Here is a 27,837-nt window from a genome sequence, read left to right as displayed (position 1 = left end):
AAAGCTCTGAGATAAAAACCGATCTTTAGTTTAAAGTTGTCGGCCATATGGAACAGAATTAACATGGAAAAATTTGATAGCTAACACATTTAGAGATAGTGACAGACGCATTAAAACATATAATAAATGCACATAAACTTTTTTAATCTTTAGAAAATGAAAAACCTTCATTCATCGATCTAGAGTCTCTAGATGAACCTAAAAAACCTCTAAAATGAATCTAGAGAACGAGGCAGTCTCATGATTTTAACCGAAATTTCAACATAAAAAGGAGTTTTCTGCAAAAAAAAAATATGTTTTGGAAAAAAATTTGAAACTTTTAAAATCATTTCTAACAAATGGTTGTTCGTGAGCCTCAGAGTTCACGTTCGATCTTGGAGCCCTAAAATCTAGATATGTGACAGACAAAAAGTCAAAAACATTTAGAGACCAATAGTATCATTTTTCTAGATATAGTTCAGCAAAACCAATGCAATACGAAGTCAATAGTAGCAAAACCCCACTTAGTTTTTTAGCTATAACGCTTGAAACTGCATGCAGAGCTCTGTTGCAAAAGCCGCTATATGGGTTAAAATTAAAAAATGTCGCCATATGATATAGCTGAAACATGCAAAAGTTTTATAGCCTAAACATGACGAGTTATTGACAGACGAATTTAAGATACGATGGAGTTTTACTGAACATTTTGGACAAGCACGGGTTCCATGCAAGCTTTGAACCCACTATTTTTCCTCCTAAAGTACTCATTTAAATCTCTGCCCCAAAACAACTATCGAGCGGTATGGTATGCGTGGAAAACATCTCAGAACACAGAAGCGTAAATTACATCACAGATACATTTCCAAGTAAGCGAAACTTCTGATGAGTTTTATTTAATCCTCGCGCAGACATCTTTCTATTATGAATAGAAGCGTGCTATATCCAAAGTATATCACTAATTAATAAATTAGTGTGGGAAGGAAAAATAACTATGAACTATTTCAGTTTTTAAAATTTTGATCATTTTCCTTTGTTCAAAGATTTTTTCCAACGAAACAAACTCAAGTCAAGATGAAAGCCAAAAATTTCAGAAAAATTCGTTGCATTTTCTCTCATGATTCTCTGGTAGGAAAAATGTACGATTTTGCAAAACTGGCTACTGCCGTTCAATTCGGTTTTGCTATGAGCGCCTAAATTAGATCACTTGTTCACATTTACCTTCATTAAAAAAAGCTTATCTTGGAACAAAAACTAAATCTACAAACCACGAGATAACCAAACTAATAACATCTTCAGAGGAAAATAAATGGTTTTCATTGCTTATTAAAAAACCAATTCAGTCTAATGAAAATTCACTCAAGATCAGTCTTTTATTAGATTTTTTAAGTTCTTTTCCTATTTTAAGCCTCCATGTCTAATTCAAAATAAGTTGATTTTGCTCAAATAATTGTGTTTGGTGGTTTGGAAACCCAACAACCGAAAATATCAGATAGCGTGACAAAACATGTAATTGGACTGCTAGCTACTTCTGAATTCAACCTGAAACAGCAAATAGGTCCTATTTTAGTCCTAGGAGAATAAGAATTTGTGTTTACCTGCGGAATTTACAACTAGGACTGCGAGCAAATATAAACCGAGTTCGGAGTTGGACCGTAAAATTAGCTCAATCCCCTAATCACCTCAGCTGATAACACTTTTATGCACACCGCTTATTGTAATCTTGTCCTTGAAGCTAGTCAGTAAAACCGACTCCAAACAACCGTCTCAGCACGCAATACATGATAAGATGATTGACCGAGAGCTCAAGTTTAGCTAAATGCACACTTACCATGAACAGTATGCAATTATTGGGTACTAATTTACTTGTTTGGTCCCTTAAGAATGCTGTCGTCCCTGATAAAAACAGAGGTTCAGTATGTGGTTAATTCAAACAGTAAGCATCTTATTTTCTCTATGATGCTGCCGAAAGTTGCCAAGTTAGTCTAGCAGGTACGAATCCGGTTACGCAACCCAATGCCTAGGTTCGAATCCCGTGCTGGGTTTTCTTTTTAGAAAATAGGCGGGACCAATCATCAAACTAGTGCTGTTTTTGTTTGAAGTATTTTCAAACGGAAAATACGCGAAAGAAAAATAGAATTTTATTTCTTCATTTTTTTCATATTTGATTACATTTCTGTTTTTACTCTTTTCCCCAATTTGATGCTATCTATTTTTTTTTAAAAAAAAAGATGTTTGGAAAAAGATTAAAATTAGCCTCAGAAAAATTTTAACTAAAACATAGCCAACAGACAGTTGAAGAAGTGTGAAAGATTTGAACTTCATTGAAAATTTTTGAACTTCGAATAACAAATATCAGCTTCGAATAACAAATATCACCAAGAATTCTGGTTGTCACTTTTTTCATAAAGTTATCCTATTTAGAGAAAATTGAATCAATAGGTAATTTTATATTCCAATGGAAATTCAGAAAATTGAAGTCAATCTGGAAACCAGAAGTCATGCACGTTTTTCGTACCCTAAACACTTCTAATGTTTAACAAAAGAAAACGTACAACACATCATATCAAACTTTGCACAAATCACTCAGTTTACTTATTTTGTGTGTTGACATGTTATTGATGGAACAAACCCACTTTAGAAAAATCAAATCAGTTTTTTAATACAGTGAGTATACCTCTTCCCCATCCCCTTCATATTATAAAATGGGATGTAGTATAAAAAGGCTAAATTTTTTTCACTAAGCTGTAAGGAAAGAATGTGGAAGACCCACTTTCAATTTGAAGAAAATTTCAGGATAGATAATGTCGTAATGAAAATCAAGACTGCTTATATATTAGAGCGAACTTCTGAATGATCTGAGTGCTCTTCAAGGGCCATTGAAATGTTTTTTGTTTAAAAATTTGACAAATTAATCGAAAAAAAAATTCATTTTTTCCTCATTTAATTCACTCACACGCTAACGTAAACATCGCATTAACCCGCCGTTTACGCGTGTTATAAGAACGCAATATTTCGCGCTTTAATTATCTCAAATTGGCCAAACTATAATTTTCGAAACCTCATAAATTTACACAAGATGATCACAGGTGAAAATAGCTTCACTATAAAAGTCGCAAGTTGACTGAATAATTTTTCGAGAGCGTAACTTGCTTTCTCTTAGCTAAAAGAAAACGATGTGAAGTTATAGAGAAATCAAATGTCAAACTGCAAAAACATAAATATAAGCGCAAACAAATTTTAACTCTTTCCTGAAAAACGACCTAAAATATTGGAACTTAGTTTGGGCACATTTGCATAAACAGAAAGATGAGCTAGAATGCACAAAAACTTTTCCTTACAAATTACACGAACTGCATCATCGGAAACTCACTTCCTTCATTGACATTTAATGATGCTTAATGATGTTCTCAGTAAATTATCTCATTCAGTTGGTAGTATTTCAATTGAAAAACTATTTTGAAGTTAAATTACAAGTAGATGTCTGTTTTTCCGATTTTTCTAATAACAAATTGGGGAACTTTTCAAATGAGTTTAATTAAAATCTTTTAACTATTTTAGTAGGAAAAAACATGTATCGATTTCTGGAAATAGCAATCAAAAACTCTTTTTCTAATAAAAAATTGGGGAATTTTTCAAATGAGTTCAATTAAAATCTTTTAACTATTTTAGTAGGAAAGTAACACGTACCGATTTCTACAAAAATAGTAATCAAAAACTCCTGCTAAAATCAAAATTTGATTGAAGCCATGGTTCTGTTTATTTTTTCCTCCCACATTTTTCAAACCAAAAGCTCTTCAATTCTAACGAAATTAAGTTCAAACTAACTGAATGCGTTGTTTAAACTTTTTATTGCATATTATTCTTCAAAAAGGGGCCAAAGACCCGTTCAATAAAAAAACTAAGCTGTTCAATTTTATGAGCTATTTCTCGACGTGATAATAAAACACAACCATATTGGGTTTCCAAACATTGGCCACGTAAACATACTTTGATGTAACCCTTATAAACCCAACAGAAACGGATTACAGCACAAATTGTTGCGAATTTACAATACATTGGCCTGAAAGTAAACACGAAGGAACGAACACGAGACACAAATACAAACAGCCTACAGAAACATTACGAACGAATTCGAACATGCCATTTGCCCAATTAGGATAACGCTGAGTCTAGGTTTACACTTTGTAGGTAGCAATGGCCTCAATTGCTAAGGTATTGGGGCTAGATTTCTGGGATAATTAGGTCAACTCTACATACAAATGGTTATCTGCTTTTTAGAAGCAAATGCAGCGCTGATTCATGTATTAGGTCAAATAAAATTGAAAATTAGTTATTTCACTAAAGAATCTCAATGACAAAAAATTCTGAAGATAAACTAATTTTGCTTTAAAAAAAATCAAGTACAATCAGGCTTTACAAAACTAGGAAAGTAGCCTTTTTACACAGCCTTTATTATACTTCTAGGTTAACTAGTAATAAAAAAGCCACAAATACAGATTTTGAACTAAAAGAAGCAGTTCTACTTAAATTTCTCAACTAAAAGGAAACCGTTTTCTTTTCACCCCTGCCTTGATTTCACGAAGTGATTAGAATCTATGCATAAAAGATGAGCAATTACTCCTCTGAGTCCGTCAACAGAGTCTTCAGTGATTAGAAAAGCCATTAAAAAGATATTACCAAGCATGCAATTAATTCCCCTCGCTAGTTCAGACTACGTACCAACAAAAAAGTGAGCAAATGACTTTTCAGCCGCAGGTGTATAATGCAAATCACAAAAGACTTGAATGTAATATTTGCCAATGCTATCTTGAAAAGATTTAATCAACTTGAATACAAATTAAAGCTAGTTTACTTTTAGAAAATCTTTTGTATTAAAAAATGCGTGCACTATGATTGAAAAATCTGAAAAGATTATTATGTCATTAAAATAAGTGATTTCAGTCTAAAATTTTCCAGGTCAAACCATAATAAATTCCAACTGTATCAAGAGCATCAAAAGCAAAAAAAAATGTATAGCAAAAAAAATGAAGCGTTTTTTGTTTTTATTTCTGAAAAGTCTAGCCGTCACGTGTTTTTTTGGCTTTTTAAGTGAAAATGCCTACGGATAAAATTTTCTTTTTTCAGCACAATACATAACAATTTTCAAAACTTGTTTTAGATGATTTTAAAGACGTTGCTTCGATGTTTTATGTTACCAATGTGATCAGTTCACATGTTTAAAAGGTCACAATTCGAACATGCCACATATCAACATTCACTCAAACAAAATATCTTCATAATTGTTCACCGCGATTTCATATCTAGAACTGACAAACACCATATTTCGCAAGAATTCAATGAACTACGTGAGTTCAATTGAATCTAACATCTTCCTTAGGAAAATTCTACTTGGTAGCATCGAAATATCTTCAATTGTGGACTTTGATGCTAGTTTGACACAGCCGACACGAAACTTAGGCCAGTCAGAAAACGATCCAACCAAATGTCTTTTCGAGATAAAATACGACATACAATAATGTGATTGACCAAAAATTCGAAACTTGATTCAGGTTGAAAGCAGGCCTTTGAATGCAAATACAAGAGAAAAGAGAATGAATGAAAGTTTTGATGTTGGACTAAACTCACAATGACCTTGTGTTTCCTGATGTTTGTTCAATATACACAGTATTCGTTTGTATACGTCACAAAATTAGTGCAAAGTTCATCACAAAGATTCGATTCAAGGCACCGAGATAAGTTTTTCATTCATATCTTACCCTTAAATGAAAAGCCGTCTAAAATTTCATTGCACTCAGGAAGCAGGAGCGAATTCCATAGTTCCGAAAAAGTGCCAATGAAATCAAGTAAAACAGAAAAAATGACTGTTTTTGAAACTAACTTTCAAAATTCGAAGAAAAAATATAATGCTGCAGCTCCCTAAATTTCATTGCTCCCTAAATTTCGCAGAGGTTCCCCACATTCCAGGCTGAATTCATTTTGTTGAGTGACGCTTTTTTAGCGACTAAAGGTCGTTTTTTTAGTCTAGAACTTTCATGTGCACCCGAAATTGCTGTGGCAGACTTGAAGCTAGAGGTCAAGTGAGCACTCTTCCTAACACAATGTCATTGCCATGGCAGGGGATCGATTACACGATCTAACACTCAAGAATTGAACGCCCTGCCAGTATGCTAAGCGTCTTCGAAAAATATTTTATTATTAACAATTTCTTAGTAAAACTAGCCCAATTTGAGAAAATTAGATCAACCGGTAATTTTTATATTCCGCCGAGAAACTAAACATTGAAACCCGAAGTCGATCAGGTTTTCCAACCAGTTCTGCTTTCTTTATTTTATATTATGAGTAGCAAAAAATATAGTTAATGCCAAATTGTTTGGAATATCCTTTTTCGATCAACGAAACTTGAACCTAATTAATTAACCTAAAATTATTATTTGCGACGTCAAAATTAATCTTTTGACGTCGCAAGTCATTCAGAACAAAAACAAATCACGTGAAAAATTTAAATTATCTAAAACGCACTTTTTCGGCCGATTAAATTGCTCAAAGTCACAAATATTAGGAAACCATTACCGAGCATTAGAAAAAGAGTATGAAATATAAAATGCTTCTACTGGGTCAAACATAATATAGCAGGACTCGAAAAATAGTAATACACCAAAAAAAAATTACTTTAGCCAAAATACTATTGAGAAGATTCAGTAATCGTAAAACAAACTACTGATTTTTTGAAATAAAATAATTAACATGCTCCTATCATATTTCACTCCAAAGTAAAATTTTAGACCACAACTTCCATTTTGATTCCGCTAAAAATTTGTTAAACAAGAAAAAACTATTAGCGTTTTTAATAGAAAATAAAGCGAAAAATTTAATCAAATTTTTTCTGAAAACAGCACGAGTGAAATGAATGAAACTCAATTTAACTTAAAATTTGCATTTGAAAGACATTGTATGACGTAACCGCGAAAACCAACTGGGTAATTGACACTATTTTCACGCAGTTAATTTGGCAGAAAACTTAATATTTTTTGAACAAGTCATTTATTTAGAAAGTAGTTTTTTAAAAACTTTTTAAAAACTCAACTATTTTACACAATTTTCAATAAAATATTATGCAAACTGCATTTTTGTCTTGTTTTTATTATTCAAACCTATCAAAAACTTTGTACAAATTAGGGTCTGCTTACTAATTCTTGCGAGCTCAAAGTCAACGGAGAGTTCAACAGAGATCATATGTATGCGTCTGATTGCGAAAACCCTATGAATGATGGCCCCTGATTCATTCAACAACAACAACAAAAAAATAGACTTCAATTCCTTTTATAAAAGGTTACAAATACCACTATAACAGAGGATGTTTACAAATAAGTAATTTCAGATCACATAAATCAGGCAAGAGCTAGAAACCAAGTACAGGATCTTGAAAAACAGAATTTGGAAACTGCCATGTTGACAAAGAAGTTTGTGATAGTTTTTTTGAAATGTTTGGGCTTGGCAAAATGTCGATTTTTTGCTTGATAAGAAGGTTCGGCATTCGGACAACACGAATAAAGAATGAACTATCCGTGCGTTTTTTTGAGGTTTTTGACGGACCAGAACGGTAATTCATACGGAATTTTAGCTTGCTGCCCCAATTCAATTTGGAACGATTTTGTAGAGCGAAATAGTTCGCGACGCATAGAAAATTGCGTTTCGCTTTCAGCGTCTTAAATAAAATCTTCACGGCGCGCATAAATTAATTCAGAGCACAGACAAATTAGCAATTTTTTTACTTTTGAATCCAGAGAGCTAACATCTTCAATGAAGTTGAAACAATTTTTGATAAAAAATATTATTATGATCGCCGAAAAATGACTGAATAAAAAACCACCCCAAGTATAGATGTTCCGCTTTTTTCAAAGCTCAGAAAAATAACTCGTTTCATGACCCTAGCAATTTTAATATTAATATTTTATCAGATAAGCTCATAAAATATCAAACGTCGAAACCTTTTAAAAAGAAATCGAAACATTTTTCAAGTAAATTGAGTTACTGCTCTTGAAAATTACTGCTTCTTCTATTTTCTGAACGCATGCCTTTTTATCACAAACTGCCACTTTGAACAGTAGGCGCAGAAAATATGAAAAAGGGCACAAAAAACAACTCAATGGAAGGTGCTAGATGGACTCCGCGTGTGTTAGAATCAACTGTCTTTTACATTTCTGAGCCGTAGCAGATTTCGGAGGGTCGACTTTTCGACCATGAATAAATCCCCTTTAGGCGGTCAAACGCAGGGTGGGGGGTTTAAAAAGTTTTTTATCCAATTATTAAAAAAAAACATGTTTTAAACGTAAAAAACAAGTTTTTTCTCAAAAAGTCCTACTGCTACCTTTTTCTGCTACTTTCTTTAAATTTACTTTTGAGCAAAACATGAGATATTGTTAAACAATCAATTCAACAATTTAATTGTTTACGCAAAAAAAAACTAATTTTTCATGCTTTTTTTCATCCAGTTGGTTTTGCAAGGATCCGTAGGTCATCCCAAGAGTCGAAAACTGTCGCTATAAGCCACAAAACTGGAAAAACTTTGTTATGTGTGTCATTTTGTTTAGAACATGTTTTACTCTGTTTTGAACAGTTTTTTGGCGGTCAAAGGGTCTACCCTTTTAAATCTACTACTGGTCAGAAATGTAAGAGACAATTAGTTTTAACACAAGAGACGTCTGTGTTTGATTTTGAAACAATTTTTACAATTTATCTGGCACCTTCCATTGCTGAAATTGTGCGCTTATTCATAAAAGGGGACCCTTTGGTACTATTTGACATCCCTTTTTGGCTGACCGAAGCATAGTGCGGTATTTGTGATTCAAATTAGTATGGAATTCCTACCGTTAGCAATAGAACACCAAATTTTTCTAAAGAAGCCTCGTTATTCTAGTATTGAGGGGGAGGTCAACTTGATCAACCTATAAAATTTAAAATTTTTTGGAAATTCTATCTCTCAAGAAACACTAAGATCCGCGCGTGCTTCTGACTCAACGAACTCTTGAGATTCGCTTGTGTTGCGAACAATCCTGTCTTTACGTATTCTCATAATAATTTCACTTCACCCAACAAGTTAGAAGCATCAGAAAAAAGTTGGTCTTCGAGTTCCTCTCCGCAACAAGCCCCCGAAGATCGTGAAAGATTGGGCTCGTCGCTAGCCAAATCAAGCAAGGAACTAAACGCCTTCTTTCTGAGCCAAAAGGCTGCTATTTTAGATATTCCATTAGTTTCAGGGACATTTCAAAAGATAAAATCTAGTGCAACTACGGCACGGCACTGAATGTAATGACATTAACATCACAATCTTCATTATCTTTATAACTTTATTATTACCATCATCACAGTATCGGAATCTTCATGAACTCCATCACGAAGAAATTATAAGGGAAAAATGTTTTACGACGGAGCTGTCATGATTCTGGCCAGCCATCGTGATTTCATGACATATGATTTTAGGTTAAGTGCTTTCAGTATGGCTAACTTTTTGGATTTTCTTTGCAGAATCGTAAATTTACCGTAAATTTTTAAACTGAAGGTGGGATATAGCTTTCTTGCCATGGAAACAAATTATGAGGGTTTATTTAGGCGTTTCAGGCAGGAAATCCTATCATAGAGACAATCAGGAGTCAAATTGGCTGTTATATAATCTATTCATACACGAAATCGACCCCCCCCCCCTTCCCCCAACTGAGCGATTAGTCAGGCATATAAATTCTTGGTACATATGGAAATCTTTGTTTTGGCCATTCGTCATAAAAAGAAATGTCAAAAATAACCTCCGAAAACCCATAACCGTATTCAACTCAGCAATTTCAACAATAGGTACGATGAGGACTGCACAAAAGTTGCATTAGTTAATGCAGAAATAGATAAAGTGATATCAGCGAAAGATAAGGAAGCACTGAAAATAACTAATTCACTATAATAAATGCGGTGTTGTAGTAAACTGACCTTTGGGTTGGGGGCGCTACTTGGGCTGATTACTGACATCCGAAGGGGGGAGGATAACATAGCGTCCCAAGGCGGAGGAGCGAGGGGTCGGGGTGACGTGGTTGAATCGTCTTCGTTGAGCCGCGTCGAATGGAATCACGTGACCAACACTCAGGGCTATAGGAGGTCAGGGGTCAGACAACACTGCTAGTCTTTCTAAGGGTTCGTCTGGGCGTTTTTTTTACTTTTCGGGGCGCAAAATCAAGTAACTGAAAAGTCCAGAAGGTAAAAGCTTGACTTCATTTGAAATTAAAATAATATTGCGATACCATATATTGAATTGACGACTGGCGAGAAAATCTTTATCAAAATATCCGAAAAGAAATCGTTGTAACCAACAGCTGCTAAGGAGGAAGGAGTATAAATTGAGGCCAACGAATCAGTCAAGAATCGGTAAGAAAGTTTTGAAATTCATGTCGAGATTTGCATGACGATGTGAATCGACTGAAACAGAGAAAAAGATAATAGAACAGTGAACTTTAGATTAGTCTGCGGTTTAGGTTATCCTAGCCTCAAACTATGTCGGTCATAATTATTGCCGAAAATGTCATAACTACAAAATGAGTTGCTCTTTGTTATTACCAATGATTAAATGGCCATTTTAAGACAAAAAACAGTCGATTAAACTGACTTTTTCAGTAGCTTTTTCTGATTTGCAAAAACACGTCATAAACTGAACAATTGTACATAAGATTCGAGTCTGAACTAAGCGAAAATCGCGAGAATATTTTGCGTTGTGTGTGCATGTATTTTCAATTTTAGCTCGTCTCAGATAGAAAGAGAGAAAGAAGTAGAGAACGCTTTCTTTGTACAGTTTAGTTAGTAGAGCAAATGCCTGCGAAGCGAATGCGTAAATGAAATGGTTGAATTCTAAACTGTATGTTATGTAGTAACAAAACAAGCTAGCAAGCAGAAATAGCAAAGGATATAAAATATCTTGCTAGCTATTATTATTATTATGTTAAGCTCTCTTGCTGAGAGAGGAGCTCTACTAAATGCAAAATTTATACATGGAGCAATAGCTATAAAATAAAATATTGCAGGGAAACAGAGAGAGAGAGAGCACATGAATTTGTCAATGAACGGCCTCCTTTGCTGCAGTATTTTACATTTTTCTTATTCCCAGTTCCATGTGTTTTCAATTCCAATTCCCTTTTCGGTTTTACAACAACGCAGCAATAATAAAATCCCCCCAATCCCGCTGTGTGTGTGGTGGTCCGTGGTCCCCCAAAATGTCAAGCTACAATAGTTGGTTGGTCTGTGCTAGCTACTTATTTCCTGCTGCAATTTCCAATTCAAATTTCAGCTATTTTTGATTTTCATGCATTTTCCATTTTATTTTCAGGTAAATTTGGCTTGGCGTAATAACTTACTCGCGACGACATCAAGCGGTCAAAATGCGCATAGTTTAATTCGTTGTCTGAATTTCCTGCAATCACGTCCGAGAGTTCACGCCGATGTTTTATTTGCGTAGCCGAGAATGGGTGCCGGACATCAAGCCGACGGGACTTCAAGCCGAATCGTAAAATTAGGGACTTCAAGCCGAAAATTTTCTCATTAAGTCATGAAATAAGGTTAATTTGAAACTTTTTTGAAGAATTTCTCAATTTCATGATCTTTATTCGGTAATTATAAGCGTTATTTAATTTTCGGCCTGAAGTCCCTTCGGCTTGCAGTCCCGTCGGCCTGTTGTCCTAGACCCTGGGTGCCGGACATCAAGCCGACGGGACTTCAAGCCGAATCGTAAAATTAGGGACTTCAAGCCGAAAATTTTCACATTAAGTCATGAAATAAGGTTAATTTGAAACTTTTTTGAAGAATTTCTCAATTTCATGATCTTTATTCGGTAATTATAAGCGTTTTTATAAGATTTAAACCTCCAAATGATGTTAAGGAAAGTTGAAAAATAAAACACAGTTGAAGGTAATTTTCTTGTTTATAATTTATGCATTTCAAAAAAACGGCTGATATTATTAACTAATGCCAATCCTAAGTAATTCATTGTCATAAATGACGCTTATTATGCAGCAAACTAGCCTACGATTTTGACAAGCAACGTTTTACAGATGACAAAATAATGATTTGAGGTGCTTGTAAGGTTTAATTTTCGGCCTGAAGTCCCTTCGGCTTGAAGTCCCGTCGGCCTGTTGTCCTAGACCCGCCGAGAATAAGCAATTAGTGTTTTACGACGAGAGGATAAAACGTGTAGAGTAGAGAAAATGCGATTCATTTTCTATAAATAGTAACAATTTGTAAGCGTGGCAACTTACGTAACTATATCGTCTCAAACACTCGTTCCTGATTGGTTAACGAGGGAAATACATGCACATAGTTGCGTAACTCCAATTTAATTCTCTCTTTGACGGCTTCATTTCATTCAAGCAAATAGTATTATTTTACGTGCTACGTGCACTCAAAAGGCCAAAATTACATTTACATTTTACATGTGAAATGGTCACGCGATTTAATGGGACAGCAGCGAAATCGTTGCATCTACTACAATCCAACCTTTAAAATACTTAGGACCAAGCTAACACTCTCTTCACCAACCGAATCGATTGAGGGAGAGAAATAAAGTTTTTCAGAGTGCAACAAAAGTTGCGATGCATTTATTGAAAATGTATTAAGGCATAGCCAACAGAAACAGACGCCATTTACAGGGGATATTTCACCTCGTTCATTAACACAAAACGAGTCAGCTTGTATAAAGGGGAATCTCTCATGTGCGAAGGACCGTAATGTGCCCCCTTTTTTGTTTCGACTGTCCTCTAACTAGCCGCGTCGAGGTCCGCGGCTAACTTTCAAATTCGCACCGAAGTTAATTCCTTGGCCGAAGTTTCATAGTCTAAGCAAGGTTAAAGTCGCAGACAGAAACTGGAAACATCGAGTTTCGTTCGCTATGGTTTGAATGTCTAGTACCGTTCTAGTTCCGTTCATTTCTAGTTCCGTTCTGCAGAAAATTTCCTCAATAAACCTACTAAAAATTGTCATTGCTGAAATTTTTTGCCCCATTCGTTTCAATCGTTACAATCGCACCTATTCCAAGATAATTTCGGCAATACTGCCATACGCATGTTTTTTTTCAACCATTGATATAATCAAAACTAACGCAAGAATAGCCGGTTGTTGGGACCAAGTTAACATCCTCCCCCTCCCCCCCCCCCCCTAAGGCCGTTTGGGGGAAGGATTGTTGACTTGGTTCTCAGCCAATCAGAATCCAGCATTTTACATGCAGCGCTTAGCAAATTTGACGCGAATTAAAAAATGGGGTGGAAGATCTTAACTTGGACTTATCTTGGGGGGATGGGGGGGGGGGGGGGGGTTGGGGTGGGAGGATGTTAACTTGATCCGGTTGTTGTGCAAGTAGCACAGAATGTTCCGACCATATTCATTAAAAAAATGTAAATATGTTATTTTTTTTACTTTTCTTCAATTAGTGTGCTTTTTAGTAGGTAGTTATTCGATAACTATACGAAAGCGTAGAAAATTAGTAAATTAGATATGACTGACAACATTTGTCACCAAAAAACAATAATAAACAAAAAGTTTAAAAAAAGTTTTCTAAATTTTTGCACAGTTATAAATTATTTTTAAATTTTTTTTTCGCCAAACAAGCGCAATAAAACATCCAAAACTAGTTTTTTTTTTTCATTTTAAAAACAAGTTTTTTATCCTAAATTTCTTTAAAAAACAATAAAAATCCATATAACAAACGTTACTCGATTGCGTTACTAATCGAAATTGACGAAATCTCAAATTTTCGGACCAGTTTTTCTCGACTCGGGGACTAATTTTTGAATTTTTTTGAAATGTCATTTGAATACCGACTGAAAGAATCTTAAAATGATTTATCACTCGGCCCATTCCTATGTTTATCTGTGGTATCTAATATTGCTTGGAAAACAAAAAAAGAAAGAAAAACTAAAACAAACCCGAATACAAAGTTCCTCCCCATTTTTATTTGTCAAAAAAAACAACAAATGTTTTCGTCAAATCAGTCTGAGCTACATTGGCTTTGGTCGCCGCTACGGTCGCAGTTAAATTATTTTTTAAACGCTGGTCTGTGGCGCATGTCTTTTTCGCGCTGGTCTGTTTTTCTTGAAAGCACAACATCAGAGGGGCTTAAATTTGGTGGAGGGATATAATGGTAAAAAGACGTTTGTGTATAGTGCTGTTTGTTACTGTGAAGCGATACTTTGTAACAGATCACAATTTATAAAGGGCGACAATTCGTAAAAAGCAACGATTTGTAACAATAGTTTAAGCGGGGAACACCGATTCACACTTAGTGTTCCTCTCGTGCCGGATGTCAGCGCAGCGGAACGAAAAGGAGCAAACGTGTTCTACTTGCATATGCCTTGGAACCAATTGCTGCTTGTTATGAACTGTCACCTGTTACGAATTGCCGTCTTGCCGTTTTTCCAGGCAATGCCGAATTTTTAACTGAAATTTTAATGCGATTTTTGAACAGTCTACGAAATTGGACGCTTTGAGCTCAAAATCTAAGCATGGTTTACCTTGCGACAAAATTTCGTGAATTTATGGAACTTTGAATAGTCACATGATCTCAATTAAAGTCCGATAAGTGATATGGAGGTGCCACGCAAAACCAATTACAAATAAATTAGAAGCAAATGCAGCGCTGATTCATGTATTAGGTCAAATAAAACTGAAAATTAGTTATTTCACTAAGGAATCTCAATGACAAAAAATTCTGATGATAAACTAATTTTGCTTTTAAAAAAATTCAAGTACAATCAGGCTTTAGAAAACTAGGAAAGTAGCCTTTTTACACAGCCTTTATTATACTTCTAGGTTAACTAGTAATAAAAAAGCCACAAATACAGATTTTGAACTAAAAGAAGCAGTTCTACTTAAATTTCTCAACTAAAAGGAAACCGTTTTCTTTTCACCCCTGCCTTGATTTCACGAAGTGATTAGAATCTATGCATAAAAGATGAGCAATTACTCCTCTGAGTCCGTCAACAGAACCTTCAGTCTTCAGTGATTAGAAAAGCCATTAAAAAGATATTACCAAGCATGCAATTAATTCCCCTCGCTAGTTCAGACTACGTACCAACAAAAAAGTGAGCAAATGACTTTTCAGCCGCAGGTGTATAATGCAAATCACAAAAGACTTGAATGTAATATTTGCCAATGCTATCTTGAAAAGATTTAATCAACTTGAATACAAATTAAAGCTAGTTTACTTTTAGAAAATCTTTTGTATTAAAAAATGCGTGCACTATGATTGAAAAATCTGAACAGATTATTATGTCATTAAAATAAGTGATTTCAGTCTAAAATTTTCCAGGTCAAACCATAATAAATTCCAACTGTATCAAGAGCATCAAAAGCAAAACAAATGTATAGCAAAAAATATAGCGTTTTTTGTTTTTATTTCTGAAAAAGTCTAACCGTCACGTGTTTTTTTGGCTTTTTAAGTGCAAATGCCTACGGATAAAATTATCTTTTTTCAGCACAATACAGAACAATTTTCAAAACTTGTTTTACATGATTTTAAGGACGTTGCTTCGATGTTTTATGTTCCCAATGTGATCAGTTCGCATGTTTTAAAGGTCACAATTCGAACATGCCACAAATCAACATTCACTCAAACAAAATATCTTCATAATTGTTCACCGCGATTTCATATCTAGAACTGACAAACACCATATTTCGCAAGAATTCAATGAACTACGTGAGTTCAATTCAATCTAACATCTTCCTTAGGAAAATTCTACTTGGTAGCATCGAAATATCTTCAATTGTGGACTTTGATGCTAGTTTGACACAGCCGACATAAAACTTAGGCCAGTCAGAAAACGATCCATCCAAATGTCTTTTCGAGATAAAATAATGTGATTGACCAAAAACTCGAAACTTGATTCAGGTTGAAAGCAGGCCTTTGAATGTAAATACAAGAGAAAAGAGAATGAATGAAAGTTTTGATGTTGGACTAAACTCACAATGACCTTGTGTTTCCTGATGTTTGTTCAATATACACAGTATTCGTTTGTATACGTCACAAAAGTAGTGCAAAGTTCATCACAAAGATTCGATTCAAGGCACCGAGATAAGTTTTTCATTCATATCTTACCCTTAAATGAAAAGCCGTCTAAAATGTCATTGCACTCAGGAAGCAGGAGCGAATTCCATAGTTCCGAAAAAGTGTCAATGAAATCAAGTAAAACAGAAAAAATGACTGTTTTTGAAACTAACTTTCAAAATTTAATGCTGAAGCTCCCTAAATTTCATTGCTCCCTAAATTTCGCAGAGGTTCCCCACATTCCAGGCTGAATTCTTTTTGTTGAGTGACGCTTTTTTAGCGACTAAAGGTCGTTTTTTTTTAGCCTAGAACTTTCATGTGGAACCATAATTGCACCCGAACTTGTCCAGGCTGTGGTAAATGAAGCTAGAGGTCAAGTGAGAACTCTTCCTAACACAATATCATTGCCATGGCAGGGGAACGATTACACGATCTGACAATCACGAAGTGAACGCCCTGCCAGTATGCTAAGCGTCTTCGAAAAAATATTTCATAATTAACACTATCTTTGTAAAACTAGCCCAATTTGAGAAAATTAGATCAACAGGTAATTTTCATATTCCGCCGAGAAACTAAACATTAAAATCCACTTTCGAAACCCGAATTCTATCAGTTTTCCAACCAGTTCTGCTTTCTTTTATTTTATATAATGAGTAGCAAAAAATATAGTTATTGCCAAATTGTTGGGAATATCCTTTTTCGATCAACGAAGCTTGAACCTAATTAATTAACCTAAAATTATTCCTTTTGACGTCGCAAATCATTCAGAACAAAAATAAAACACGTGAAAAAAATTAAATTATCTAAAACGCACTTTTTCGGCCGATTAAATTGCTCAAAGTCACAAATATTAGGAAACCATTACCGAGCATTAGAAAAAGAGTATGAAATATAAAATGTTTCCACTGGGTCAAACATAATATAGCAGGACTCCAAAAATAGTAATACACCAAAAAAATTTACTTTAGCCAAAATACTATTGAGAAGATCCAGTAATCGTAAAACAAACTACTGATTTTTTGAAATAAAATAAATTACATGCTCCTATCATCTTTCACTCCAAAGTAAAATTTTTGACCGCAACTTCCATTTTGATTCCGCTAAAAATTTGGTAAACAAGAAAAAACTATTAGCGTTTTCAAAAGAAAATGAAGCGAAAAAAATCAAATTTTTTTCTGAAAACAGCACGAGTGAAATGAATGAAACTCAATTTAACTTAAAATTTGTACTTTAAAGACATTGTATGACGTAACCGCGAAAACCAACTGGGTAATTGACACTATTTTCACGCAGTTAATTTGGCAGAAAACTTAATATTTTTTGAACAAGTCATTTGTTTAGAAAGTAGTTGAGAAAGTTTTTTAAAAACAAACTTTTTAAAAACTCACTATTTTACACAAAATTCAATACAATATTACGCAAACTGCATTTTTGTCTTGTTTTTATTATTGAAACCTATGAAAAACTTTAGACAAATTAGGGTCTGCTTACTAATTCTTGCGAGCTCAAAGTCAACGGAGAGTTCAACAGAGATCTTATGTACGCGTCTGATTGCGAAAACCCTATGTAGGCCCCTGATTCATTCAACAACAACAACAACAACAACAACAACAAAATAGACTTCAATTCCTTTTATAAAAGGTTACAAATACTACTATAACAGAGGATGTTTACAAATAAGTAGTTTCAGATCACATAAATCAGGCAAGATCTAGAAACCAAGTACAGGATCTTGAAAAACAGAATTTGGAAACTGCCATGTTGACAAGGAAGTTGTGATAGTTTTTTTGAAATATTTGGGCTTGGCAAAAATGTCGATTTTTTGCTTGATAAGAAGGTTCGACATTTAGACAACACGAATAAAGAATGAACTATCCGTGCGTTTCTTTGAGGTTTTTGTAATCGAGAAAATAGGAGTTAATGCACTGCTTAGACCGGAATTCTCATTTTCGTTAGTCGAACAAAGTCGAAAATTTGTGCTCGGTTTTTGTAGCCAGACAAAACTCGACTTTTTCAGTGAAAATTTATGACTAAATTTTACATGCCATCTGAAGGACATTGAAGTTTTGAGCTCAAAACTTTAAACATATTACAGCAGCAGCATTTTTTGAGAAAAAATGAGAGTTGGATAGTATCAAATTAGGATAATTAATGTGCGCAATATTTCCATATAACTATTTACGCATACCGTGGGCGGTCAAAAATTAAAGCATAGAAACTTTTCTTACTCAAATTGAAGCAAGTTTTTGATTCAAATATGGCAATTCTTTCAGCAAAACAAAAATTGACGGACCAGAACAGTAATTCATACGGAATTTAAGCTTGCTGTCCCAATTTAATTTGGAACGATTTTGTAGAGCGGAATAGTTCGCGACGCATAGAAAATTGCGTTTCGCTTTCAGCATCATAAATAAAATCTTCACGGCGCGCATAAATTAATTCAGAGCACGGACAAATTAGCAATTTTTTTTACTTTTGAATTCAGAGAGCTAACACCCTCAATGAAGTTGAAACATTTTTTGAAAACAAATATTATTATGATCGCCGAAAAATGACTGAATAAAAAACCACCCCAAGTATAGATGTTCCGCTTCTTTCAAAGCTCAGAAAAATAACTCATTTCATGACCCTAGCAATTTTAATATTAATATTTTATCAGATAAGCTCATAAAATATCAATCGTCGGAACCTTTCAAAAAGAAATCGAAACATTTTTCAAGTAAATTGATTTAATGATCTTGAAAATTACTGCTTCTTCAATTTTCTGAACGCATGCCTTTTTATCACAAACTGCCACTTTGAACAGTAGGCGCAGAAAATATGAAAAAGGGCACAAAAAACAACTCAATAGAAGGTGCTAGATGCACTCCGCGTGTGTTAGAATCAACTGTCTTTTACATTTCTGAGCCGTAGCAGATTTCGGAGGGTCGACTTTTCGACCACTGAATAAATCCCCTTTAGGCGGTCAAACGCAGGGCGGGGGGTTTAAAACGTTTTTTATCCAATTATTAATAAAACATGTTTTAAACGTAAAAAAAAACAAGTTTTTTTTTCAAAAAGTCCCTTTTTCTGCTACTTTCTTTAAATTTATTTTTAAGCAAAACATGAGATATTGTTGAACAATCAATTCAACAATTAAATTGTTTACGCAAAAAAAACTAATTTTTCATGCTTTTTTTCATCCAGTTGGTTTTGCAAGGATCCCTAGGTCATCCCAAGAGTCGAAAACTGTCGCTCTAAGCCACAAAACTGGAAAAACTTTAACACAGTTTAAAACAAAGTCCCTCGCCCGGGTCAAACGGTTGAATCCTTTTGGCGGTCAAATGGCCTACCCTTCTAAATCTACTACTGGTCAGAAATGTAAAAGATAATTGATTTTAACACAAGCGAAGTCTGTGTTTGATTTTGAAACAATTTTTACAATTTATCTGGCACCTTCCATTGCTGAAATTGTGCGCTTATTCATGAACGGGAACCATTTGGTACTATTTGACATCCCTTTTTGGCTGAGCGAAGCATAGTGCGGTATTTGGGATTCAAATTAGTATGGAATTCCTACCGTTAGCAATAGAACACCAAATTTTTCTAAAGAAGCCTCTTTATTCTAGTATTGAGGGGGAGGTCAACTTGATCAACCTATAAAATTTAAAATTTTTTGGAAATTATATCCCTCTAGAAACACTAAGATCCGCGCGTGCTTCTGACTCAACGAACTCTTGAGATTCGCTTGTGTTGCGAACAATGCTGTCTTTACGTATTCTCATAATAATTTCACATCACCCAACAAGTTAGAAGCATCAGAAAAAAGTTGGTCTTCGAGTTCCTCTGCGCAACAAGCCCACGACGATCGTGAAATATTGGGCTCGTCACTAGCTAAATCAAGCAAGGAACTAAACGCCTTCTTTCTGAGCCAAAAGGCTGCTATTTTAGATATTCCATCAGTTTCAGGGACATTTCAAAAAGGAAAATCTAGTGCAACTACGGCACGGCACTGAATGTAATGACATTAACATCACAATCTTCATTATCTTTATAACTTTATTATTACCATCATCACATTATCGGAATCTTCATGAACTTCATCACGAAGTATTTATAAGGGAAAACTGTTTTACGACGGCGCTGAAATGATTCTGGCCAGCCATCGTGATTTCATGACATATGATTTTAGGTCAAGTGCTTTCAGTATGGCTAAACCTTTTGGATTTTCTTTGCAGAATCGTAAATTTACCGTAAATTTTAAAACTGAAGGTGGGATATAGCTTTCTTGCCATGGAAACAAATTATGAGGGTTTATTTAGGCGTTTCAGGCAGGGAATCCTATCATAGAGACAATCAGGGGTCAAATTGGCTGTTATATAATCTATTCATACACGAAATCGACCCCCCCTTCCCCCAACTTAGCGATTAGTCAGGCATATAAATTCTTGGTACATATGGAAATCTTTGTTTTGGCCATTCGTCATAAAAACAAATATCAAAAATAACCTCCGAAAACCCATAACCGTTTCTAAACTGATATTCAACTCAGCAATTTCAACAATAGGTACGATGAGGACTGCACAAAAGTTGCATTAGTTAATGCAGAAATAGATAAAGTGATATCAGCGAAAGATAAGGAAGCACTGAAAATAACTAATTCACTATAATAAAAGCGGTGTTGTAGTAAACTGACCTTTGGGTTGGGGGCGCTACTTGGGCTGATTACTGACATCCGAAGGGGGGAGGATAACATAGCGTCCCAAGGCGGAGGAGCGAGGGGTCGGGGTGACGTGGTTGAATCGTCTTCGTTGAGCCGCGTCGAATGGAATCACGTGACCAACACTCAGGGCTATAGGAGGTCAGGGGTCAGACAACACTGCTAGTCTTTCTAAGGGTTCGTCTGGGCGTTTTATTACTTTTCGGGGCGCAAAATCAAGTAACTGAAAAGTCCAGAAGGTAAAAGCTTGACTTCATTTGAAATTAAAATAATATTGCGATACCATATATTGAATTGACGACTGGCGAGAAAATCTTTATCAAAATATCCGAAAAGAAATCGTTGTAACCAACAGCTGCTAAGGAGGAATAAGAGTATATATTAAGGGCAACGAATCAGTCAAGAATCGGTAAGAAAGTATTGAAATTCATGTCGAGATTTGCATGACGATGTGAATCGACTGAAACAGAGAAAAAGATAATAGAACAGTGAACTTTAGATTAGTCTGCGGTTTAGGTTATCCTAGCCTCAAACTATGTCGGTCATAATTATTGCCGAAAATGTCATAACTACAAAATGAGTTGCTCTTTGTTAATACCAATGATTAAATGGCCATTTTAAGACAAAAAACAGTCGATTAAACTGACTTTTTCAGTAGATTTTTCTGATTTGCAAAAACACGTCATAAACTGAACAATTGTACATAAGATTCGAGTCTGAACTAAGAGAAAATCGCGAGAATATTTCGCGTTGTGTGTGCATGTATTTTCAATTTTAGCTCAACTCAGATAGAAAGAGAGAAAGAAGTAGAGAACGCTTTCTTTGTACAGTTTAGTTAGTAGAGCAAATGCCTACGAAGCGAATGCGTAAATGAAATGGTTGAATTCTAAACTGTATGTTATGTAGTAACAAAACAAGCTAGCAAGCAGAAATAGCAAAGGATATAAAATATCTTGCTAGCTATTATTATTATGTTAAGCTCTCTTGCTCAGAGAGGAGCTCTACTAAATGCAAAATTTATACATGGAGCAATAGCTATAAAATAAAATATTGCAGGGAAAGAGAGAGAGAGCACATGAATTTGTCAATGAACGACCTCCTTTGCTGCAGTATTTTACATTTTTCTTATTCCCAGTTCCATGTGTTTTCAATTCCAATTCCCTTTTCGGTTTTACAACAAACGCAGCAATAATAAAATCCCCCCAATCCCGCTGTGTGTGTGGTGGTCCGTGGTCCCCCAAAATGTCAAGCTACAATAGTTGGTTGGTCTGTGCTAGCTACTTATTTCCTGCTGCAATTTCCAATTCAAATTTCAGCTATTTTTGATTTTCATGCATTTTCCATTTTATTTTCAGGTAAAAATTTGGCTTGGCGTAATAACTTACTCGCGACGACATCAAGCGGTCAAAATGCGCATAGTTTAATTCGTTGTCTGAATTTCCTGCAAGAATAAGCAATTAGTGTTTTACGACGAGAGGATAAAACGTGTAGAGTAGAGAAAATGCGATTCATTTTCTATAAATAGTAACAATTTGTAAGCGTGGCAACTTACGTAACTATATCGTCTCAAACACTCGTTTCTGATTGGTTAACGAGGGAAATACATGCACATAGTTGCGTAACTCCAATTTAATTCTCTCTTTGACGGCTTCATTTCATTCAAGCAAATAGTATTATTTTACGTGCTACGTGCACTCAAAAGGCCAAAATTACATTTACATTTTACATGTGAAATGGTCACGCGATTTAATGGGACAGCAGCGAAATCGTTGCATCTACTACAATCCAACCTTTAAAATACTTAGGACCAAGCTAACACTCTCTTCACCAACCGAATCGATTGAGGGAGAGAAATAAAGTTTTTCAGAGTGCAACAAAAGTTGCGATGCATTTATTGAAAATGTATTAAGGCATAGCCAACAGAAACAGACGCCATTTACAGGGGATATTTCACCTCGTTCATTAACACAAAACGAGTCAGCTTGTATAAAGGGGAATCTCTCATGTGCGAAGGACCGTAATGTGCCCCCTTTTTTGTTTCGACTGTCCTCTAACTAGCCGCGTCGAGGTCCGCGGCTAACTTTCAAATTCGCACCGAAGTTAATTCCTTGGCCGAAGTTTCATAGTCTAAGCAAGGTTAAAGTCGCAGACAGAAACTGGAAACATCGAGTTTCGTTCGCTATGGTTTGAATGTCTAGTACCGTTCTAGTTCCGTTCATTTCTAGTTCCGTTCTGCAGAAAATTTCCTCAATAAACCTACTAAAAATTGTCATTGCTGAAATTTTTTGCCCCATTCGTTTCAATCGTTACAATCGCACCTATTCCAAGATAATTTCGGCAATACTGCCATACGCATGTTTTTTTTCAACCATTGATATAATCAAAACTAACGCAAGAATAGCCGGTTGTTGGGACCAAGTTAACATCCTCCCCCTCCCCCCCCCCCCCTAAGGCCGTTTGGGGGAAGGATTGTTGACTTGGTTCTCAGCCAATCAGAATCCAGCATTTTACATGCAGCGCTTAGCAAATTTGACGCGAATTAAAAAATGGGGTGGAAGATCTTAACTTGGACTTATCTTGGGGGGATGGGGGGGGGTTGGGGTGGGAGGATGTTAACTTGATCCGGTTGTTGTGCAAGTAGCACAGAATGTTCCGACCATATTCATTAAAAAAATGTAAATATGTTATTTTTTTTTACTTTTCTTCAATTGGTGTGCTTTTTAGTAGGTAGTTATTCGATAACTATACGAAAGCGTAGAAAATTAGTAAATTAGATATGACTGACAACATTTGTCACCAAAAAACAATAATAAACAAAAAGTTTAAAAAAAGTTTTCTAAATTTTTGCACAGTTATAAATTATTTTTAAATTTTTTTTTCGCCAAACAAGCGCAATAAAACATGCAAAACTAGTTTTTTTTTCATTTTAAAAACAAGTTTTTTATCCTAAATTTCTTTAAAAAACAATAAAAATCCATATAACAAACGTTACTCGATTGCGTTACTAATCGAAATTGACGAAATCTCAAATTTTCGGACCAGTTTTTCTCGACTCGGGGACTAATTTTTGAATTTTTTTGAAATGTCATTTGAATACCGACTGAAAGAATCTTAAAATGATTTATCACTCGGCCCATTCCTATGTTTATCTGTGATATCTAATATTGCTTGGAAAACAAAAAAAGAAAGAAAAACTAAAACAAACCCGAATACAAAGTTCCTCCCCATTTTTATTTGTCAAAAAAAACAACAAATGTTTTCGTCAAATCAGTCTGAGCTACATTGGCTTTGGTCGCCGCTACGGTCGCAGTTAAATTATTTTTTAAACGCTGGTCTGTGGCGCATGTCTTTTTCGCGCTGGTCTGTTTTTCTTGAAAGCACAACATCAGAGGGGCTTAAATTTGGTGGAGGGATATAATGGTAAAAAGACGTTTGTGTATAGTGCTGTTTGTTACTGTGAAGCGATACTTTGTAACAGATCACAATTTATAAAAGGCGACAATTCGTAAAAAGCAACGATTTGTAACAATAGTTTAAGCGGGGAACACCGATTTACACTTAGTGTTCCTCTCGTGCCGGATGTCAGCGCAGCGGAACGAAAAGGAGCAAACGTGTTCTACTTGCATATGCCTTGGCACCAATTGCTGCTTGTTATGAACTGTCACCTGTTACGAATTGCCGTCTTGCCGTTTTGCAGGCAATGCCGAATTTTTAACTGAAATTTTAATGCGATTTTTGAACAGTCTACGAAATTGGACGCTTTGAGCTCAAAATCTAAGCATGGTTTACCTTGCGACAAAATTTCGTGAATTTATGGAACTTTGAATAGTCACATGATCTCAATTAAAGTCCGATAAGTGATATGGAGGTGCCACGCAAAACCAATTACAAATAAAAAAATAAGAAAGCAAATCGCAATTTGGATTTAACGATTTTTTATCATTGTTTATAGAACAATTAAATTGCTTTAATACAGTATCAATTAATATGTTATTGAACAAACGACTAGATAAATATGCAGAGAAAAAAGGAACCCGAGTGCAGTTACTGCTTTTTGTCGTCGAGCTGATAGCAAATGAATATCTGACTGTTTATTGCTCTGTCGAATCAGTGACGGTCTATTTCTTTTCCTGCTTTGTTTAAAAAACAGTCTAAGGTAATCAGAAAATCAAAAATAGGTAGAACTTCCAAACCTTCAAAAATTGCAGTTGTTTTCAATTCATTAACAAATTTTTTAGACTTTAATTTTTTTTTGGCAAAAAAAAACACGATTTGTCAACGTTACATTTGTCATAAAAATGAGTAAAATTAGGTTTATCATATAATTGCTCTGTCAAATTACTTCAGTGAATATTTACATTTTTTGCCTGTTTCTAAATTAATTCTGAGGATATTCCTTTAAAAAATGTGAGAGCACGACGTTTTTGTTAGTCGCACATTTAATTTGAATTTGTATTGCCTCTATGCCAAGTTAACTTCAGCCTGAATCCTATGTTTTTTCTACCAATCGATGTGTTCAAAAATTTAATAAATTTTTCGGCTAAGTTAGTCTCGCTTGCTTTTCCTTCAAATGCGCCTGTCGCAATTAATTTTTCAGTCATACGGGCCACAGTTTGGTTGTCAATTGCTCTATTCTGTTTTTCTGAATAATTGTCATCTCGGCCTAAAATTGTTAAATTTTTGTCGCAAAAGTCTCAAAATTCCAAAATTAGTCACAAAAAAACAGTATATAAATTTACAACCTTTGTCCTGGTATACTCGAAAAAATTTTGCAAAAAATTAACTACAAAATTTGAGTATTCAAACTTTCTTCCCGGAGAACCAATATCAAAAAATGTTAAAATTTGAATCATGTTGAAAATTAATATCATTAATTGGTTTGTCGCAGTTCAAATTTATCTACTATGCTATCCCATACATTAACAGTTTAATACCTCAAATTAACAACAAATAGCCCCTGAAAATTGTTGTCTCATTTTTTAAGCAAGTCTAAGACTGCCTGGAGAAATATAATGGTTTGCAATTTACTAAGAAGCAAAATTTTGATCTTTTGAAACAAAAATTATTCAATCGAATGGCGAAAACGTCAAAAAAACCATGACAACATTTTTTTTGCCACGCACAATCAAATATCAAAAAAATTGGATAAGAAAAAATTCTTTAGACGCGAGAGGCTAAAAGTGCCAAAATTTAGTCGCAAAAGTTTGGACATAAAACTACAACCAAGTCGCAAGTGGTCGTGAATAGCTTTTTTTGAAGTAAAGATTAGCTACATTTTTAAAATTTTCTAAATTTTTTTCCCTGAAAGCAAATATCAATCAGAAAATGTAATATTTTGAATCGCTATAGAACTTAATAATGTCAATATGTCGTCCTAGCTTAGTTTTTCTCAAATAATTTAGTTTTTCTCAATCAATTTAGAATTAAAATTAAATAATTGCTTCCACAAGTTGTGTTCGTATTGTTCAAGAGGGCGTACAAATTCCCAGAGAAACTATAATGGATAGGAGCCATTTGCGCACGGTGTGGTTTTTTAGCGACACTGTCCGACTTTTTAAAAAACAACTTCTTACGTTTTTTGAACAGTCTACAAAACTGGACGCACTCAGCTCAAATTCTAGATATTTTCCCCTTGCCTCAGTGTTTCATATTGTAGTATTGCAAATACTACACTAAATTACGGTTTAACTTAGTGTTCTAACATTTTAAATAACCCTCCGATTTGAATAATTAAATCAAGATCGCACTCACATTTTTCTAATGCTGACTGGTTTAGGCGGACTGGTTTACTGCCTACGTAATGTAGTTATTGCTCTGTCGAATCAGTGACTGTCTATTTCTTTTCCTGCTTTGTTTAAAAAACAGTCTAAGGTAATCAGAAAATCAAAAATAGGTAGAACTTTCAAACCTTCAAAAATCGCAGTTGTTTTCAATTCATTATCAAATTTTTCAGACTTTAAATTTTTTTTGGCAAAAAAAACACGATTTGTCAACGTTACATTTGTCATAAAAATGAGTAAAATTAGGTTTGTCATATAATTGCTCTGTCAAATTACTTCAGTGAATATTTACATTTTTTGCCTGTTTCTAAATTAATTCTGAGGATATTCCTTTGAAAAATGTGAGAGCACGACGTTTTTGTTAGTCGCACATTTAATTTGAATTTGTATTGCCTCTATGCCAAGTTAACTTCAGCCTGAATCCTATGTTTTTTCTACCAATCGATGTGTTCAAAAATTTAATAAATTTTTCGGCTAAAATAGTCTAGCTTGCTTTTCCTTCAAATGCGCCTGTCGCAATTATTTTTTAGTCATACGGGCCACAGTTTGGTTGTCAATTGCTCTATTCTGTTTTTCTGAATAATTGTCATCTCGGCCTAAAATTGTTAAATTTTTTGTCGCAAAAGTCTAAAAATTTCAAAATTAGTCACAAAAAAACAGTATATAAATTTACAACCTTTGTCCTGGTATACTCGAAAAAATTTTGCAAAAAATTAACTACAAAGTTTGAGTATTCAAAATTTCTTCCCGGAGAACCAATATCAAAAATTGTTAAAATTTGAATCATGTAGAAAATTAATATCATTAATTGGTTTGTCGCAGTTCAAATTTATCTACTATGCCATCCCATACATTAACAGTTTAATACCTCACATTAACAACAAATAAACCCTGAAAATTGTTGTCTCATTTTTAAGCAAGTCTAAGACTGCCTGGAGAAATATAATGGTTTGCAACTTACTAAGAAGCAAAATTTTGTTCTTTTGAAATAGAAATTATTCAATCGAATGGCGAAAACGTCAAAAAAACCATGACAACATTTTTTTGCCACGCACAATCAAATATCGAAAAAATTGGATAAGAAAAAAGTCTTTAGACGCGATAGGCTAAAAGTGCCAAAATTTAGTCGCAAAAGTTTGGACATAAAACTACAACCAAGTCGCAAGTGGTCGTGAATAGCTTTTTTTGAAGTGAAGATTAGCTTTTTTAAAATTTTCAAATTTTTTTCCCTGAAACAAATATCAATCAGAAAATGTAATATTTTGAATCGCTATAGAACTTAATAATGTCAATTAGGTCGTCCTAGCTTAGTTTTT

The 27,837-nt window shown here is 34.5% G+C and overlaps 1 protein-coding gene across 1 annotated transcript in view; it reads right to left on the bottom strand.

Moving 5' to 3' along the window:
• LOC134848603 (serine-rich adhesin for platelets-like) overlaps positions 1-11,108 on the bottom strand; it is a 75,491-nt gene extending 64,383 nt beyond the window's left edge. Inside the window, exon 1 of the mRNA XM_063866122.1 lies at positions 9,955-11,108. Coding sequence (XP_063722192.1) covers positions 9,955-10,014 — 60 coding nt within the window. The 5' untranslated portion in view covers positions 10,015-11,108. The remainder of the gene's footprint in view (positions 1-9,954) is intronic.
• Positions 11,109-27,837: the final 16,729 nt, after the last annotated feature.

This window comes from Symsagittifera roscoffensis, chromosome 6 (assembly GCF_963678635.1).
Source record: "Symsagittifera roscoffensis chromosome 6, txSymRosc1.1, whole genome shotgun sequence".
Lineage (NCBI taxonomy): Eukaryota > Metazoa > Xenacoelomorpha > Acoela > Convolutidae > Symsagittifera > Symsagittifera roscoffensis.
This window is presented reverse-complemented; position numbering and strand designations above follow the sequence as displayed.